The sequence below is a fragment of the Balaenoptera borealis genome, assembly GCF_965194805.1.
Source record: "Balaenoptera borealis genome assembly, chromosome: 5".
Lineage (NCBI taxonomy): Eukaryota > Metazoa > Chordata > Mammalia > Artiodactyla > Balaenopteridae > Balaenoptera > Balaenoptera borealis.
The window spans coordinates 111,056,705-111,073,547 of NC_138862.1; the positions used below are offsets into that span (position 1 = coordinate 111,056,705).

The 16,843-nt window shown below is 39.2% G+C and overlaps 1 protein-coding gene across 1 annotated transcript in view; it reads right to left on the reverse strand.

The window, feature by feature from the left end:
* Positions 1–10,424: 10,424 nt before the first annotated feature.
* LOC309629931 (vomeronasal type-2 receptor 1-like) overlaps positions 10,425–16,843 on the reverse strand; it is a 32,846-nt gene continuing 26,427 nt past the window's right edge. Inside the window, 2 exon segments of the mRNA XM_082394542.1 lie at positions 10,425–13,497; positions 15,628–15,751. Coding sequence (XP_082250668.1) covers positions 12,416–13,497; positions 15,628–15,751 — 1,206 coding nt within the window. The 3' untranslated portion in view covers positions 10,425–12,415.

Sequence of the window (16,843 nt, forward strand, 5' to 3'; positions counted from 1 at the left end):
AAAGACTTGTATCCAAAATATATTTTAAAATCTTCCAGTTCAAAATAAGAAACAACTCAATTTTTTAAACAGACACGTCACCAAAGAAGAGATACCAATGGCAGATAAGTACACAAAAAGATGCTAAACATCATTTAAAATTAGAGAAATACCAATTTAAAACACAACAAAATCCCACTACACACCTACTAGAAAAGCTGAGATTAAACAAAAAAAAAAAAAGGAAAAGAAAGAAAAAAGAAAAAAAGGAAAAACCTGACAATAGCAAGTGCCATATCAGATGTGGAGTAATTGGAACTCTCATACATTGCTGGTGGTAAGGCTAAATGGTATAGCCACTTTGGAAAACATTTTAATATTTCTTTCAAAGTTAACCATACACTTATACTACCCAGCAATCTACTCCTAGATATTTACTTAAGAGAAACGAAAATGTATGTCCACAGAAAGAACTATACATAAATGTTTATAGTAGCTTTGTTCATAATTACCAAAAAACTAGAAGCAACCTAAATGTCTTTAGCTGGTAAGTAAATAAACAAATTATTGTATATTCATAGGATGTAATACTACCTAGTAATAAAAGATTGAACTAGTACTAATACACAACATGGATGAATCGCAAAAGCATCATATTAAGTGAAAGAAGTCAGATTTTTAAAATTACATACTGAAATTTATATCACATTCTAGAAAAGGCAAAACTAGAGATCACATCAGTGGCTGCAAGAGGCTGAGGGTTCTGGGAAGAGACTGACTACAAAGGGGCAGGAAGGAACCGTTTGGGGTGATGAAGATGTTCTACATCTTGATTGTGGTCTTGGTTATGTTGCTGCATGCCATTAGCAAAGCTCATCCACTATAGACCTAAAAAGGGTGAGTTTTACTATGTGTAAGTTAGACCTCTATAAACTTGACCTTAAAAAATCTGTATGTGTCAAATGTAAAATAGATAGCTAGTGGGAAGCAGCCACATAGCACAGGGAGAGCAGCTCGGTGCTTTGTGACCACCTAGAGGGGTGGGATAGGGAGGGTGGGAGGGAGACACAAGAGGGAGGAGATATGGGGATATATGTATATGTATAGCTGATTCCTTTTGTTATACAGCAGAAACTAACACACCATTGTAAAGCAATTATACTCCAATAAAGATGTTAAAAAAAATTGCATGTGCAATATAACCTTTTTTAACTCTGTACTTTGATAAGAATTTTTTAAAAATATGTCATTGTGCTCTTTTTTTCCCCTTTTCTTTGTATTTGAACTTCTCCCAATTCAGCTAGAGGCTGAGGATTGTTTGAGCAGAAATAAAAATGAAAGGAGTCAGTGTTAGGTAGAGGACTTATAAATAAGATGTTTTAGTCTATAGCAGAAAGAGAGGAAGGAAGGAGGGAGAGAGGAGAGGAAGGGGGAAATGGCGAGGGAGAAATAGAGGAAGGGATGGATAAGAGGAGCAGGGAGAGGAGAAAGAAATTCTTGAATGCCAAGATTTATTGAGAATGAATCCCATTATTCTAAAGATTCCCTTATAAACCAAGCCTCAGCCAGCTGAGAAATTTTCAAAATCCAAAGGTACAGAAAGTTCAGGAGTTAACATCCACCTAAGGAGAAGGTGGAAACATCTGACTGAGAGAAGAGGAGGAGGAGAGAAGAAAAGGGCACAATATTAGATGCTCTCAGGTCAGCAACGTGGAGGAGAGGGTCAGAGGGACTCCCAGGGAGACCCTGTTCCCTTGGCAGAGCCAGGGGTACTGAGAGCCTCTCAGAGGAGCCCCACATTCAGCAGAGCACAGCAGCAAGAAGAGCCCAGGAAAGATGGCTGAAAGCAGCCAGTCTATGGCCGGCAAACTAGAATGATGCAGAGAAGGTAGTAGGGAGTTCCTGAATCCCCAGAAAGGGTTCTGGGAAGGCACCCCAAAATCATAACTAACAAGCATCAGCATTGGGCGCTTGGGGGAAATGCAATGGAAAGTGGATTTTCACTTTGTACTCTCTACTTCTGTATTGTTTGAGTGTTTTATTACAGTGAATGTGTGTGTTATTACTTGTATAATTAAAACTGAATTTTAAAAGAAAAATCAGAAAATATAGGAAAACATAAATGGTAAAATTAAAATCATACATAATCCTAGCTTCCAGAAATAATCATTATTCTCATTTTGATGTATAAAGTTCCAATATCATCTAGAAATATACTTTTATATAAAATTACAATTATACTATAATATTGTTTTGTAATCTATTTTTTCTTAACTACATGATACGAATATTTTCCTACATAATTGGAAAAATGGTAATTATGAATGTCATTTTTCAATACCAACATTTAATAAAATCTTGAATACTCTGTACTTTCTTCATATAAGGCTACATGAATAAAGCTATTCTCTGTCAAATAGCCCCTAAAATTAAACAGTTGTATAGTATTTCACTGCATTTCCATAATATAATTTATTTAACTAACTTCCTATTGTAATTTAAGGATTTGAGAGAGTGTTTACATCAAATAAAAGCAATGCTGAAGATAAATCCTTTCATATATCCATGACTATTTCCCAGGGATAAATTTCAATAAGTGGAATTATTGGGTTGAAACCAGGAAAATTCTTTTTAATATTGTCAAGTTTCTTTCCAGAAAGTTTGAACCAATTTTCACCTATACAAATATGAGAAAGCCCATTTCTGCATTTTATACTAATAATTAACATTTTAATCTTTACAATGGGACCCATGAAAATAATGTCTCATTGACATTTTAGTTTTCATTTCTTTATTAATGATGTTGAGCACCTTTGTTTTCTGATATTCACTAGCTGACTATATGTCTTCTTTTGTGAATTTCCCTTTCATATCCTCTTCTCATTTCACTTTTGGATTTGGAAGGATTTATCATTCAGGTGTATACAGAAAAGTTATATAATGGACAATGCAAAATTCTGGTTTTCAGGAAAGTAAATGTTTCTCACGTCAACCCTGTACAAAATGCTGTAACATTAAATGTTAATAAAACTTTTCCACAGAAATCAGAGAAAACATGATCCAGGCACTTTGCACTTTGCGTTACAGTGATTTAATGGCACAAGTCTAGCATTTAGTGTTTTTCAAGGCCAACATCATAAGCACCTTATAAGCATCATCTCATACAATTTTCTCTTAACACTACTAGGTAGATGCTATTAGGACAGCCTTATAACAGATGAGGAAATTTAGACAGAAAGGATAAAAGTCTCAGGGATGCTAAGTGATGGGACCAAGGTATTTTACATGTCCTTAAACTGTCTCTTTTACTGACCAAACTTTTGGCATTCTTCAAATGATTGCGTGCATCTGTTTTGTTTCCCTGACTAGAATGTAGACCCCCAAGATAAGGGCTGTGTCATCATTCTCCCACAGCCTCTCCTCCTCTCCTCCATTTTCCTTCCCCTCACTGGCAAATAGACCTCACTGCTGGAGCCACAGCAAGAAATGAGCAAGTACTTGGTGATTTTTCAAACTGACCAGTGGAATCCTAACTCTTGCCAATAACTGCCCCAAAGTATCTTATAAGTCACCTCGTCCAACCCCAGACTTTATATCCCAATCTGCCAGGGAAATGCCATCTCCATGAATGGACAAATAGAGGCACAGTACTTCTTTTTCACTACCCTTGTACTTCCTTTGGGAGCCCCAATAAGCCTGCTTGTTGGGACATTTTTACATCATAAGGCTTTCTGAAGGGTCAGCTATGCTTACCACTTCCCTCCGTATCTTGGTTACACTGACCTAAAACATCAGCCTCCAGTTCAGCAGCCACCTGATATGGTATAATGATAGCGACAGTGACATTATTAAGTGATTAGGCTTCTAAATCTGCGAAACTTCCCATGGCCCCATATTACCCTGCTTTGAAAATGCAACATTAATGTGTTATGGTCCAAGCTATGTATCCATTACTGGCTTTTAAATTAGAAGTCTGAAAAGAGGTTACAGTTTGAAAATAAATTGAGTCAACTTGTTCTTAGGGATATTTCACTTCCTTTGAAGTAGAAAATAAAGAATGCAAAAAAATCATGGAAAAAAGTTCAGTATTATTTTTTCCATGCTTCAAGGCTTAGAAGCTTTTCCAGTTTGTGTTGTGATGGGTAGCATCAAAATGCAGGTAGGAAATAAGGCAGACATTTTATGTAACCACCATTAGTCATGGTAAGCCATCCATAAATGATTCATCCCGCCTCCTCTTGACCTCTGCAAAATTACTATATATTTACCCATAATTAGTCCAGCACAGCAGGCAACTACAGAGACTAAAAGGAACAAAATACTGATATGGAACAATAACACCTCCTATATATACATTTTTATTGATAAATCACAGAAGTTATCTGAGTCCCTATCATGAGCCAGTGCTGGGTAGGAATGCTTCTTCCCTACTCCTGACCCCTTCCATATTGAGGAAGCTCAACTAGTCTAACACCCTTGGCATCTCTCTGCTGCTTATTCACCCCTGAGGGGAAGTGGAATGACATGCCCAGCTCAGACACCCTGTCTGTCATTTTCTTTGGGAATGAGATGTTCCTAGGATGTGGCAGTTTTCCCTTGCTTTCCCACAACCCAAGTCTTACCTGGCCAGTTCCTCACTGTGGGGAGGCCTGTCTCAATCCCAGATTGCTTGTGACTGGAGAGGTAATTTGACTTAATTCTTGGGATCAGATTCAGGAAACCCCCTTGACTCTCACAATAAGTTACATCATCAACTCGGTGTTCATCCTAATAAAGATGGCATTTTGGTCTCAAATGTGCTAATGTTTGACATATCTTAATTTGTTATAAACCCAGAAAGAAGAGGAGGGCTTAATTTGCTTGGTGCATTCTCAATGCAACATTTCGTAATTAAGCAAAGGTATAGAACTGGGGAGGGCAAAATACTCATGCAGATAGGCTTTTGGTAGGACCAGGAAATGTGGTTGTGAGCCTTGAACTTCAATGAGTAGGCACAGCGTTTTGATCTTAGTGGTTTGTAGAGGTTTATATTAAACCAGCTTTAGCTCATGTGGCCTGGAAAACCCCAAGCCAGCAACATGTTATATTGACCTTGATGGGTGACTATGGCTTATGGTGGTTTGTCCATAGGCTAAAGACTGTTTCTCCAGAGGCAAGTGATCTCAGATTCTGTTATGGTGTTTTATGTACCTGTTACTATGGCATTTATTACAGAGCAGGGCTATGTTTTGGGGTTTTGTTAAACATTTTTTGATGTGGACCATTTTTAAAGTCTTTATTGAATTTGTTACAATATTGCTTCTGTTTTAGGTTTTGGTTTTTTTGCCCTGAGGCATGTGGGATCTTAGCTCCCTGACCAGGGATCAAACCCACACCCCCTGCATTGGAAGGCAAAGTCTTAACCGCTGGACCGCCAGGGAAGTCCCAGAGCAGGGCTATGTTTGAGGAAGGTCCAATATAGCCACAATCATGGACTAAAATACAACCTGATGCCAGTGCTGCTTAGAAACTTTAAAAATGAACACAACTTATTATGTGTAGTTTCTTCTGTATCTTGATTACAGTGACCCAAAACACCAGCCTCCCAGTACAGCAGCCGCCTGGTACTGGATGGTGGTATGCGGAATGCATTTATTGAGCACCTATCATGTGTCAGGCCCTCTCCCAGGCACAAGAAATATGAAGATGAACATACAGAGCTCCCTGAGCCCATGGTGCTCCCTTCCAAAGGCCATCACAATACAGGATGGTAAATGCTACAATCAAAGTAGGCGTGGAGTGCTACAAAGCACTGAGAAGGTGCCTAAAGCCAACTTAGTGGAGAGAGATTGCTCAGAAAACTTCCACGGAGAAGTGACATGTTACCTGAGTCTTCAAGGATTGGAGGAAGATAGCTGGCAACAGGAGGACAGAGAATGAGGTAATATTCAGGAAGAAGAAGTCACCTTTTCTCAGAGGAGATGAATTCAAGGAATTGTAAATAATTTAGCTAGAGGGAAAGGAGGCCACAAAGGGTCAAGAAGAAAGAGTATCCAGAGAGAAAGATAAACAAAGAACAAGAACAGAATAGTGAATGATTTTAGCCAGGAGGTGACAAAATTAGATACACAAGAAAGAGGACACTTGCTGCAGAGAGAAGCAGGGTAAGAGGGACAAAAAGTATTGGGGCAAAGGGTGTCTGATGGATTAGGTGAATAAAGAGGAAAGAACTGATATGAGAGCCACACTGAGGATGGAGGTGACAGGAATTAGTGGATAATCGTGCTGTATGTGGGGCTTGGAAGGTGGATGGAGGTGACAGCTAAAGGAAAAGGAAATGTTTATAATGATTCCCAGATTTCTGATCTCAGGAACTATGAGACTCTGAAGCACCACTGACTGTCACAGGAACTAAAGGGGGGCTCACTGCCCCACTGGAGTTTAAAATGCTCAGTCCATGGGGCTGGGATTAAATAGACATAGGAGATATCTAGCTAATAACAATTATACTAATAGGTAACAGTTCACTTCTCTCTGTTAAAATTAGGGTTAAGGTCAGGTTAGGGTTAGGGTTAATTACCAATGTAACTAGAGGGTATGGTCTGAAAGTTTATGTCCCCCCCCCCAAATTCATATGTTGAAGTCCTAACTCCTGAGGTGATGGTATTAGGTTGTGGGGTCTTTGGCAGGTGATGGGTCATTAGGGCAGAGCCCTCATAAATGGGATTAGTGCCCTTATAAACAAGTCCCAGAGAGATCCCTCCCACCATGTGGAAGCAGGCTCTCACCAGACACCAAATCTGTCACTGCCAAGATCTTGGGCTTCGATCTTGGGCTTCCCAGCTTCCAGAACTGGGAGAAAGAAGTGGTTCTTGTTTATAAGCCACCCAGTCTGTGGCATTTTGCTAGAGCAGCCCGAGCAGACTAAGACAACAGCTAAAAGTTATTGAATGTTTACTATGTGCCAGGACTTGTGCTTAGAGAAAAAAGGTAACTCACCTTGGTTTAAACAGCAGGAAAGTATACTACTGATTGCAAGCCATGTTATTCTAAATTCTTTGAGTTTACTCAGTTTGTTCTGCTGTTTCCAACCAGTTCTGAGAGACTAGGGTACCATGTAAGTCCTTGTGTCTTTGTCTTCCCCAATCAAAGGCCTTAGCTAAGCATGTTGGCTACTCTGTCAGTCTGCTTACCACTGTGGGGAGACTTACTTTTAAAGTGAAATTGATAAAGCAAGGCCAAAAACACTTCCACCAATAAGAATGTAGTAAATAATTTGTGTTTAGCCTTAGAAACCCTTATGCTTTACCTATAAATCAATGTACTGCAGCCCAAAAAAGCAGGGCAACGTGGAGAGAAGCTTCAAAGAGAAGGGTAGAACTTAATTTTGATGTCTTTGGGAGTAGGAAAAAAGGCATTTGCTAGTTAGGCTATAACTCTAAATTCTTTGCATGTCATCAGATTTATAAATGACTCAGAGAGACTGTGTCTTTCTGTTTCACACATCATTTCTACCAAGCGATGGTTTCTGTGTTAGCCTGCAATTTTTCAAAGAACAGAAACAGCATCTGCATCCCACATCCATTTTCATTCTCTGGACACCACCCAGAATATGTGCTCTTCTCTTAGCAGCACTTCTAAAAGAATTACTATACAAAATAAAGATAGAATGGAAAAAAAGGTCTGTGTTTACCTGCAGATATTTAAACTTTAACATGGGAAAGAAGCAGGAAATCTTTCATTCAATTTTTTAATTACTAAAGAGCTCTGGCAACGACTCTGAGAAAATCATTTTCTACCCAGGTGGCTTTATCAGCTTAAATGATTCCCTTATTAAACAGAATTTCAAAAGGCAGTAAAAGCCAGTATAAAATAATGGGATTACTTTTGGAAGTAATACTAGGTGCTTAAATGGTAGCTTACTAATGTGTCCCCTTTTTTTTGAACATGCACTTCAAATGTGCAACTGTCAAATGTCTAAATTATATCAGGAAATCTGATGTGACAGTGTCTGCTTAGCCACAAACTGCTGAGAGCTCTGCTCTTGGTCCAAGCCATCATGATCTGTCGCCTAGATGACAGTAATCACTTCTAAATTGGTCTCCTAGCTCTCAAGCTTACCTGCCTGCAGTCTTTTCCCCACAAAGCAGTCCTTTTATTCTCATTGCTGTACAGTATTTCATGTGTGAGTACATCTAAATTTATTTATCCATTATACTTTTGATGGGCATTTGGGTAGTTTCTTGCTTAAGTAATCAAAATTACCCAATTCATCTTTTTGGTAAGCATGCAGACATAATTTAGTTAGTATATTCCTGAGAGTAAATTTGCTGGGTCATAGGGTATGTATATGTTCAGCTTCAGTAGACAGTGCAAATAGTTTCCCAAAGTGGTAATTAACATTGCATTTTTGTTTTGCTTTACCCCATTTCTTATTCCATTCAGCCTTATACATACCTTCTGTTTTTCTCTTTTATTTTCCTTTCAATGTTTAACAATAAATATATATGTAAAAAATCTAATCATTCTGAAAAAATAAATTCTTCATAATCGAGGATATTCAAAACAATGTGTTCCACACTCCAGGTCTATTTGTATTTTCACATTATGCCTTTTATATACAAATTGTTTTTCCAAAACTATCAGGGGAAATGTATAACAATCCTCTAAAAATGTAAACAAGTCTATTTCACAGAGATTTTTTACATATTTTGTAAATAATTCTACCTTGAGGTTATAAATAATTACTCTGCCTTCAGATGTTCCAAACTGCTGCTTTTTATAATGACAGCTCAAAAGGGAAGAAATTATTGTGAGGGAGGATAAAATACTGCATTTATTCTTCAAAAATGAGACTATAAGAAGGAGAAAATACCATGGGACAATAGTCAAATGAATACCATAGAAAAATTCTTTTCAAGACTGCCCACTCCCATTCAACTCACCTCTTTCCTTTCAGTCCTGTGTTCCCTCTCCCTTCCCAAACTGAAGTGCCTATTGCTCTCAGACTGGTCCCTGCTGTCTTGGAAATGCACTGTGTTTCCCCAGGAGGCTCTTTCTACCTCTTCCACCTCTCTGTGCTCCAGGCTTCCTTAACTTACATTGAAACATTGCCCCTGGGTCTTGTGAGGTGAGTGGTTAGCTATCTTGATAATTTTACTCATCCATTCATTCATTTTTTTTAAATAAAATCATTGGACACCAATTAAGTGCAAGGTATATTCTAGATGTTAAGTCTACAAAGAGAAATAGATGATAGATAGATAGATAGAATGGCATATATATGGCAAGGTCTCATCACAAAATAAATTATAACATTGCAATAGAGATATGACAGAGAAGCAGATAACCATAGTATAAGGCAGAAAATGGCTAGTGACATAAAAGAGGCACAGATAAAGTCCTAGTTTAGTTTCTCTAAAGTCCTCTGGAGAAAAGGAAAAGAAAGCTGGCATGTACCATGCTCCAAGCACTAGGCTAGGTAGAATGCATACATTAGTTTATCTTTCTCTCACATGGCTAATTCCTTCTTGTCCTTCAGGAATTCATTCAAGTGTCACCTCACCCAGGAAGACCTTCTTGACCTGACTCACCCAGCCTTTCCTCTGTGCTCCCACAATCAAAGCTTTATCAAATGACTGGATAATTGTTAGCTTATTATCTATCATCCCAAACAATGGTAAGTACCTGGAAGTGGGGAACAATGCCTTGTCTTTGTACATTTTCAATGTCTAACTCTGAATCTGTTGCACACCAAGCTTTCAGTGATGGATGGATGGATGGATGGATGGATGGACAGACGGATGGACGGACGACTGAAGTACTATTAAAGCATTAGAGGGGCTTCCCTGGTGGTGCAGTGGTTGAGAATCTGCCTGCCAATGCAGGGGACACGGGTTGGAGCCCTGGTCTGGGAAGATCCCACATGCCGCGGAGCAACTGGGCCCGTGAGCCACAACTACTGAGCCTGCGCGTCTGGAGCCTGTCTGTGCTCCGCAACGGGAGAGGCCGCGATAGTGAGAGGCCCGCGCACCGCGATGAAGAGTGGCCCCCGCTCGCCGCAACTAGAGAAAGCCCTCGCACAGAAACGAAGACCCAAAACAGCCAAAAATAAATAAATAAATAAATAAATAAATAAATTTTTAAAATTACCTTTCTCTTAAAAAAAAAAAACAAGCATTAGAGGAAAAGGGGGATTGTGTGAGCAACATGATAACAGGAAAATAGAAGGTAGGTTCTAGGAATTGCAGGAGTCCAGTTGGATTGTGTTATAAGAATGTGGGCAGGAAGGTGGCAGGTGACAAATGTTGAAATAGAAGATGGAAAACAGTTTGTAGTGTCTTGAACGCCAAGCTAAGGCAGCTGGATTCATGCAGTAGAGAGTGGAGAGCCACTGGGAGTTGACAGGCCGGGAAGTAATAAGATCAGAGCCGTGTTTTAAGGCAATTAATCTGGCAGTTGGAATATTTTTCCTTTTTCAATAATACGTTCACTTTTCATCAAGAATTTTCTTTGCTTAACCCAAAGGAATTAATATTATATTGTGGACTTGAGCAGCCCTGATAAACATTTCTTTTTTCAAAAGAGCTCAGACCCGCATGTGTCTAGGTCAGCCTTGAGTAAAGCGTTGTTTTGCAATTTTTTTCTTTCAAGCAATTAGTATTTATGTTACTCCCTAAGCCGACAACCACATTATTTTGATGCAACACTCTGAAATTAATTTTGAGCTGCTCCCCAAGGCCCAGCATGTGGTTACCAGCAAATGCTCACCCACAGCAGGGAGCAGCACTAGTGACTTCTACATGAGATTCTCTTCTGAGGCAACGTGTGCTATTAGAGAACACAGTCCTTGTTTTCACAAGAAATAATTTTTAAATGACACATTCATCCAAAGAGATATTATCTTGGAATGTTATGAGAAACATAGGTATTGATAGGTAACTAATTACAAAGAATAAATCAATACTAAAAATTAGACCATCATCCTTTGACAATCACATATTATTCAATTTATCTGCCATAAGCCAGTTTCTATAACAATGCATGTGTACCAAATCATCAAGTAATAACTTTGGACCACTTTAGATAAAATTTGCATCTTAAAATTGTAAGCTTATACCAGTAAACATTAAACAGGCAAGTTCAGTTGATATTTTGCTTTTAATAACATTTATTTTCTCTAGTTTCCCAAACCCATTGCTGATCAGTATTTCTACAAGTTCTGTTTTTCTACATACTTAATTCATATGCACATAAATATATATAGGTCATTTAAAAACTTTCATATCTGGAAGAAGATTGAAAACATTTTTATAACAGTCTAGTTAACTCTGGATAATCAGAGGGCAAATATTTATCACTTCATTTATCTTAAAAAATCTTTCATTCTAATACCTGCTCTAGGTAAACATTTGCTTTTTTTTTGCCAGCTGGATATTCACTATATAATCAACTTAATAATTGCTTTGCTGACACTTAATTCCCTTCATTTTTATTTTTTAAGAAGACCGTTTTGAAACTCAAATACTTTACTACTTATTCTCCAGGAAAATCTGGAGCAGGTAGGCCTTGCCTTCCCTCTGGGAGAAACTTGTCGATTTCCATTATGAATTCAAGAAAGAACTGAGTTTTGTTCACATCTCAATTCCTTCAATATTCTCTGTATGATGCAGAGTCCTTTGAAACAAAAATTCTCTTACCAAATGCTCTGCTCCAAGGGAAAGTTTATGAGCTGTATGTAATTCTTACCTCAGTCAGTGCAAAGCTGTCTATTCCGTAGAGGCATTAACAGGATGTAGAACAAGATGTCTGTTTCAGTCCCCACAAGGTGACTTTGTCTAATGTAAATGTCTAGATCAGACACCCATGATATAGGGGGAAAAAACATATTCAAGACCCAAATATTTGTATCCACCATGTTAGGTTACTTGTGCCTATTAAATTCCCTGCCATGCACTCCTTATACCAAAGTATTATGAAAGGTTTTAATGAAGTAGTTTACCATTTCAATACTAAAGACAAAGACGTAGAGAATGGACTTGAGGACGTGGGGAGGGGGAAGTGTAAGCTGGGACGAAGTGAGAGAATGGCATGGACATATATACACTACCAAATGTAAAGTAGATAGCTAGTGGGAAGCAGCCGCATAGCACAGGGAAATCAGCTCGGTACTTTGTGACCACCTAGAAGGTTGGGATAGGGAGGGGGGAGGGAGACGCAAGAGGGAGGAGATATGAGGATATATATATATATATATATATATATATATATATATATATGTGTGTATAGCTGATTCACTTTGTTATACAGCAGAAACTAGCACACCATTGTAAAGCAATTATACTCCAATAAAGATGTTAAAAAAAAAAAAAGTAACAGTTACTCGAATTCTTGCTAAATGGTATGAGATTTCATATGCCATGCTTTGACTACACTACCAGAACCCAAATCCTCAGAATTACTCCAGAACATCAGGCAGCTGCTGTGGGAACCACCTGAAAGGGGATGTTGAACCATACCGCCATTGCAGCTCTGAGGGACACATGCAACCCATGACTCTACTCATCTGAACAGTTGACACCATGGTATTGTTGAGCTCACGGCTCACAGAGGCTGAAGTCAGTTGGATGTTCTTATCTACAGTGGGAACTCTTCCACCAACAATTTCATCCGTGTTCCTCTTTGGCCTCAGCAAAATAATGAAGCACTTGGCAGCAAATATACAACCCAATAAACCATAGCTGGATGCCAAGATTGCAAATATTTCCACGGCCACTTTAAACTTGCCTTTGGTGCTCAAGTAAGCAGGGACAAAAGAGATCCAGACAATAAAAAAGACCAGCATCCCAAAGGTGATGCATTTTCCTTCATAGTAATTATCCGGCAACTGGCGAGCCACAAGGGTTGTAAGAAAGCACAGCAAGGCCAAGAAGACATCCATCCCAAATATAGAGCACAAAAATTCTATAGAACCTTCATAACATTCCAGAATAATCTTTATATTTTGAGATTCCATGTTCTTGTACACCCTTGGGGGTTCTAATACTAAGTAGGCTGTACATATGCCAATTTCGACTACAACAGAGATTAGCACAATGATTTTCCAATAAAGAGGGTGGATGGATATAAGTCGGGTTTTGGATTTGGAAATTCTGTAGGCTAAAAACAGTGAAATAGTCTTTCCAAGAATGCAAGACAGGCAAAGTGAAAAGCCCAGTGCCAAAGTGACCTGACGGGCCATGCAGGACCAGTTGTATGGCTTGCCAATGAAGAACATGGAAGACGGCAACGTGATGACAAGAGAAACCTGAACGAGAAAGCTCAGCTTCCGGTCATTGGCAGTCACGAGCAGAGTGTGTCTGTATATCACATACACAACTGTGACTGCCGAAACCACAAGCGACCCAGAGATGGAGAGAATGACAAGCGTGAATCCCAGGACCTCATCATAAGTAAGGAACTCCACCTCTTTCAGCACACACTCGCTCTTTTGTGCATTGGACCAATAGTCTTCACCACATTGTTCACACTCCCTTTGACCTAATGAACAAAGAACAGAGGACTGACTGCAAAGAAATCCACATGTCCCCTTCAGCTGCGAATAGCCCAGAGGAGCCAAAGGCCTAATGCAAGACTCACTGAAATTTTCTATAGAGAATATATAATATCTCAAAAAAAAAGCAGTGATAAAATGGTCTTAGAGGGCTTCCCTGGTGGCGCAGTGGTTGAGAATCTGCCTGCCAATGCAGGGGACACGGGTTGGAGCCCTGGTCTGGGAAGATCCCACATGCTGCGGAGCAACTGGGCCCGTGAGCCACAGCTACTGAGCCTGCGCGTCTGGAGCCTGTGCTCCGCAACAAGAGAGGCCGCGACAGTGAGAGGCCTGCGCACCGCGATGAAGAGTGGCCCCCGCTCGCCGCAACCGGAGAAAGCCCTCGCACAGAAACGAAGACCCAACACAGCCATAAATAAATAAATAAATAAATTTATTTTTAAAAAAAAAATGGTCTTAGAGTGTGCAGCTAATATTACAGATTGAGAATTGATTTCAATTTTGGAAATTCAGTCTCCCGTCTTGGTTTCAGCTCTTCCTGCATGGGCCTTTTTCAGTAAGACGCCTCTTTCTTTTTCTTCCAATTATCTAATTGAGAAGGGAGGTGTGTACTCTCATAAGCCCGAGAACAACCCACAAATATCTGAGAACATTAAAGCTACTAAGGTGAAACAATTAAGAGTAGTGTGACAGGGCTAAGGTTGATTAAAATACCAGGGTTTTCAATCTTGCATTCAGCTTCTCCTCCACCTACTGAAGAGAATTTTGTCTTTGCCCACTCAGCTTTCCTCTCCTCACCCTCCAGATGCAGATTTGAGAGAAGAGGTAAAGAAAGGTTGAGAATTAGAAGAAAGGAAACAAAAACAACAACCACGTTGACTAAGGTTGAAAAAACTTTTGGGGCATTTAGCTGGGCAGAGGCTCTAAAGGAGAATATTGCAACATAAGAAAAAATCTGAGATGAATTTGTGGTAGATTATGAAATGGATCTCTTCACTGTTCTATGAGAGATGCAGGTAAAGACTGGAATTCTCTTTCAATCACTTCCGACTGCTGGATTGGACATCTCTTGTTTCTGTGCAGAGAGTGGGCCACATGGGGTCCAAGGAGTTGTTCAGATTACCTTGTGCTTGTTTTCCATTTGTGGAAAATTTTACATTTTTAAAATCCTTTTTTAACTAAATTGCTATAGAGGGCCTTTTGGCAAGAGACATACAATTTGTTATCTTTAACAGAAGGTAGAGATAAAAATAAACCTGCTGCAACATGCTCCATAGGGCTAAGCATACCAAGCCCAACTAAAATTCTGGTCAAGAACAGCAATTCAACAGGTTGTAGTGAAGAATTCATAGAGCAGTAGATATAGAATTCACTTGTCCTACAGACTTTGAGTAATTATGGCCTTTGCCTTTAAGGATGTACTTCTAAATCTTATATTTCTAAATGAGAGATAATTCTGTAAAACATAGAACTGTAATTCACTTATTTACTACTCATTCACATTTTTCCATAACTAATATTTAATCTATTTCAGAAATTGAAATAATTTTAAATACTTTTTTTTTTGTGAACCCACGTATTCATATTTCACATTTCATTTAAAAAAATTTTTCCTCTCTTAAATTCATGGATGTTGGTCTTTTTCCCAAATGTAGCAGCTTTGGAACTAAAAATGCCCTGGTCCAGGAAGATCCCACATGCTGCAGAGCAACTAAGCCTGTGCACCACAACTACTGAGCCTGCGCTCTAGAGCCTGCGAGCCACAACAACTGAAGCCCGCACACCTAGAGCCCGTGTTCTGCAACAAGAGAAGCCACCGCAATGAGAAGCCTGCGCACCGCAATGAAGAGTAGCCCCTGCTCGCCGCAACTAGAGAAAGACCACGCGTAGCAACGAAGACCCAAAAATAAATAAATAAAAACAAATAAATTTATATTAAAAAAACGCAATGTTATAATTTTTTGCACTGCACAGAACATCCAATAGTTTGATGGATTATAATTTTTGTCATAAGTTGTTCACATCTATTTATAAAGAAGGCTCCCAAGGCCCTCTTTACCCAAACATGTTTAATCTCCTTCCATTTTAATATCAGTGAAAAAAATGACCATCTCTACCTGGTTCCCGTGACACATGCCCATCAGCACACAGGATGCAGTCAAAGCAACATATTGGTTCCCCATGACGAATTCCCTTCCGGGTCCCAGGCTGACACAGGTCAGTACACACTGAATGGGGAAGCTAGCAAAGACAAATACAATGCATGTAACAAAGCCCTTTGTCTCTACCTTGCCAGGCTAAGAAAGTTTCCACCTGGATTTCTGTGGAAGTTTTGCAATATCTTGGGAAACCCAGGATAGCTGGGCAAGAATAACAGACAAAGAGAATAATAACGTGGAAAGCCTAAAGGAATTTTGCTAAAAGTCCTGTAGTTGATTCTAGAAATTATCAAAGCTAATCCCAAACCTAACTCTTTCTAACCTTGAAGACTCAGACCAGGCTCCACGTTCATGGGGCTCTGAGGAGAGGATAATTTGTCAACTGTTTCTGCTTGAGGGGGGACCCCAAGAATCATCTTGAGTGCCTGAGAAAGACTTCTTCTCAGCAAGGTCATCCCAGCACAGTCTGAAGATGTGTCATACAGAATCAGTACAAAATAACAACGAAAGGTCCATTCCATGTGGAAAATTGTATGGCAAAAAGGAAAAGTGGACAAGGCACAGCACTGGAATATTTTCTCACAAAAAGAGCTTAGAAAACCCAGTGGTAAGCATAGGTCTCCCTTTACATTCTACGTGGTTGTGCACATTGAAACCCACTATAAATCAATGTTTGTAAATCGGTTTATATCTAAATGTAAACGAGGAGCTTCCTATTTAAAAAGGAGGGAAGCTGTATTTCTCCATTAAGCAAAGATTCATTTTGGAAAGTGAAAAGATTCATTTTGGAAATCAGAATTTTCCTATGTTGAGTTTCCCAAGATAAAACTGAATTAGATAACAATGGAAAATATCAGAAATCTATGAGCTCAGTTATGGTATGTAAGATTACTTAAGTATGTATTGCTAAACACAATAGATAGGCTTCTTAAAAGGGTTGTGTGCACACGCACGCGCATGCATGCATGCGTGCGTGTGTGTGTATCACCACAGAATGACTATATTTCCTCTCTCCTGACTCAGTATTCTGAAAAGGGCTCTCCATATACCTTTCTTTGAAAATCATCACAGTAAGCTGATGCCTTTTTGTTCTGTTTCTCAGTATCCCTTCCCTTCTCAACCCTCATGATCTAGCTTCCAGCCCACTCACCTCACTAAAATGTTTCTTGCCAAG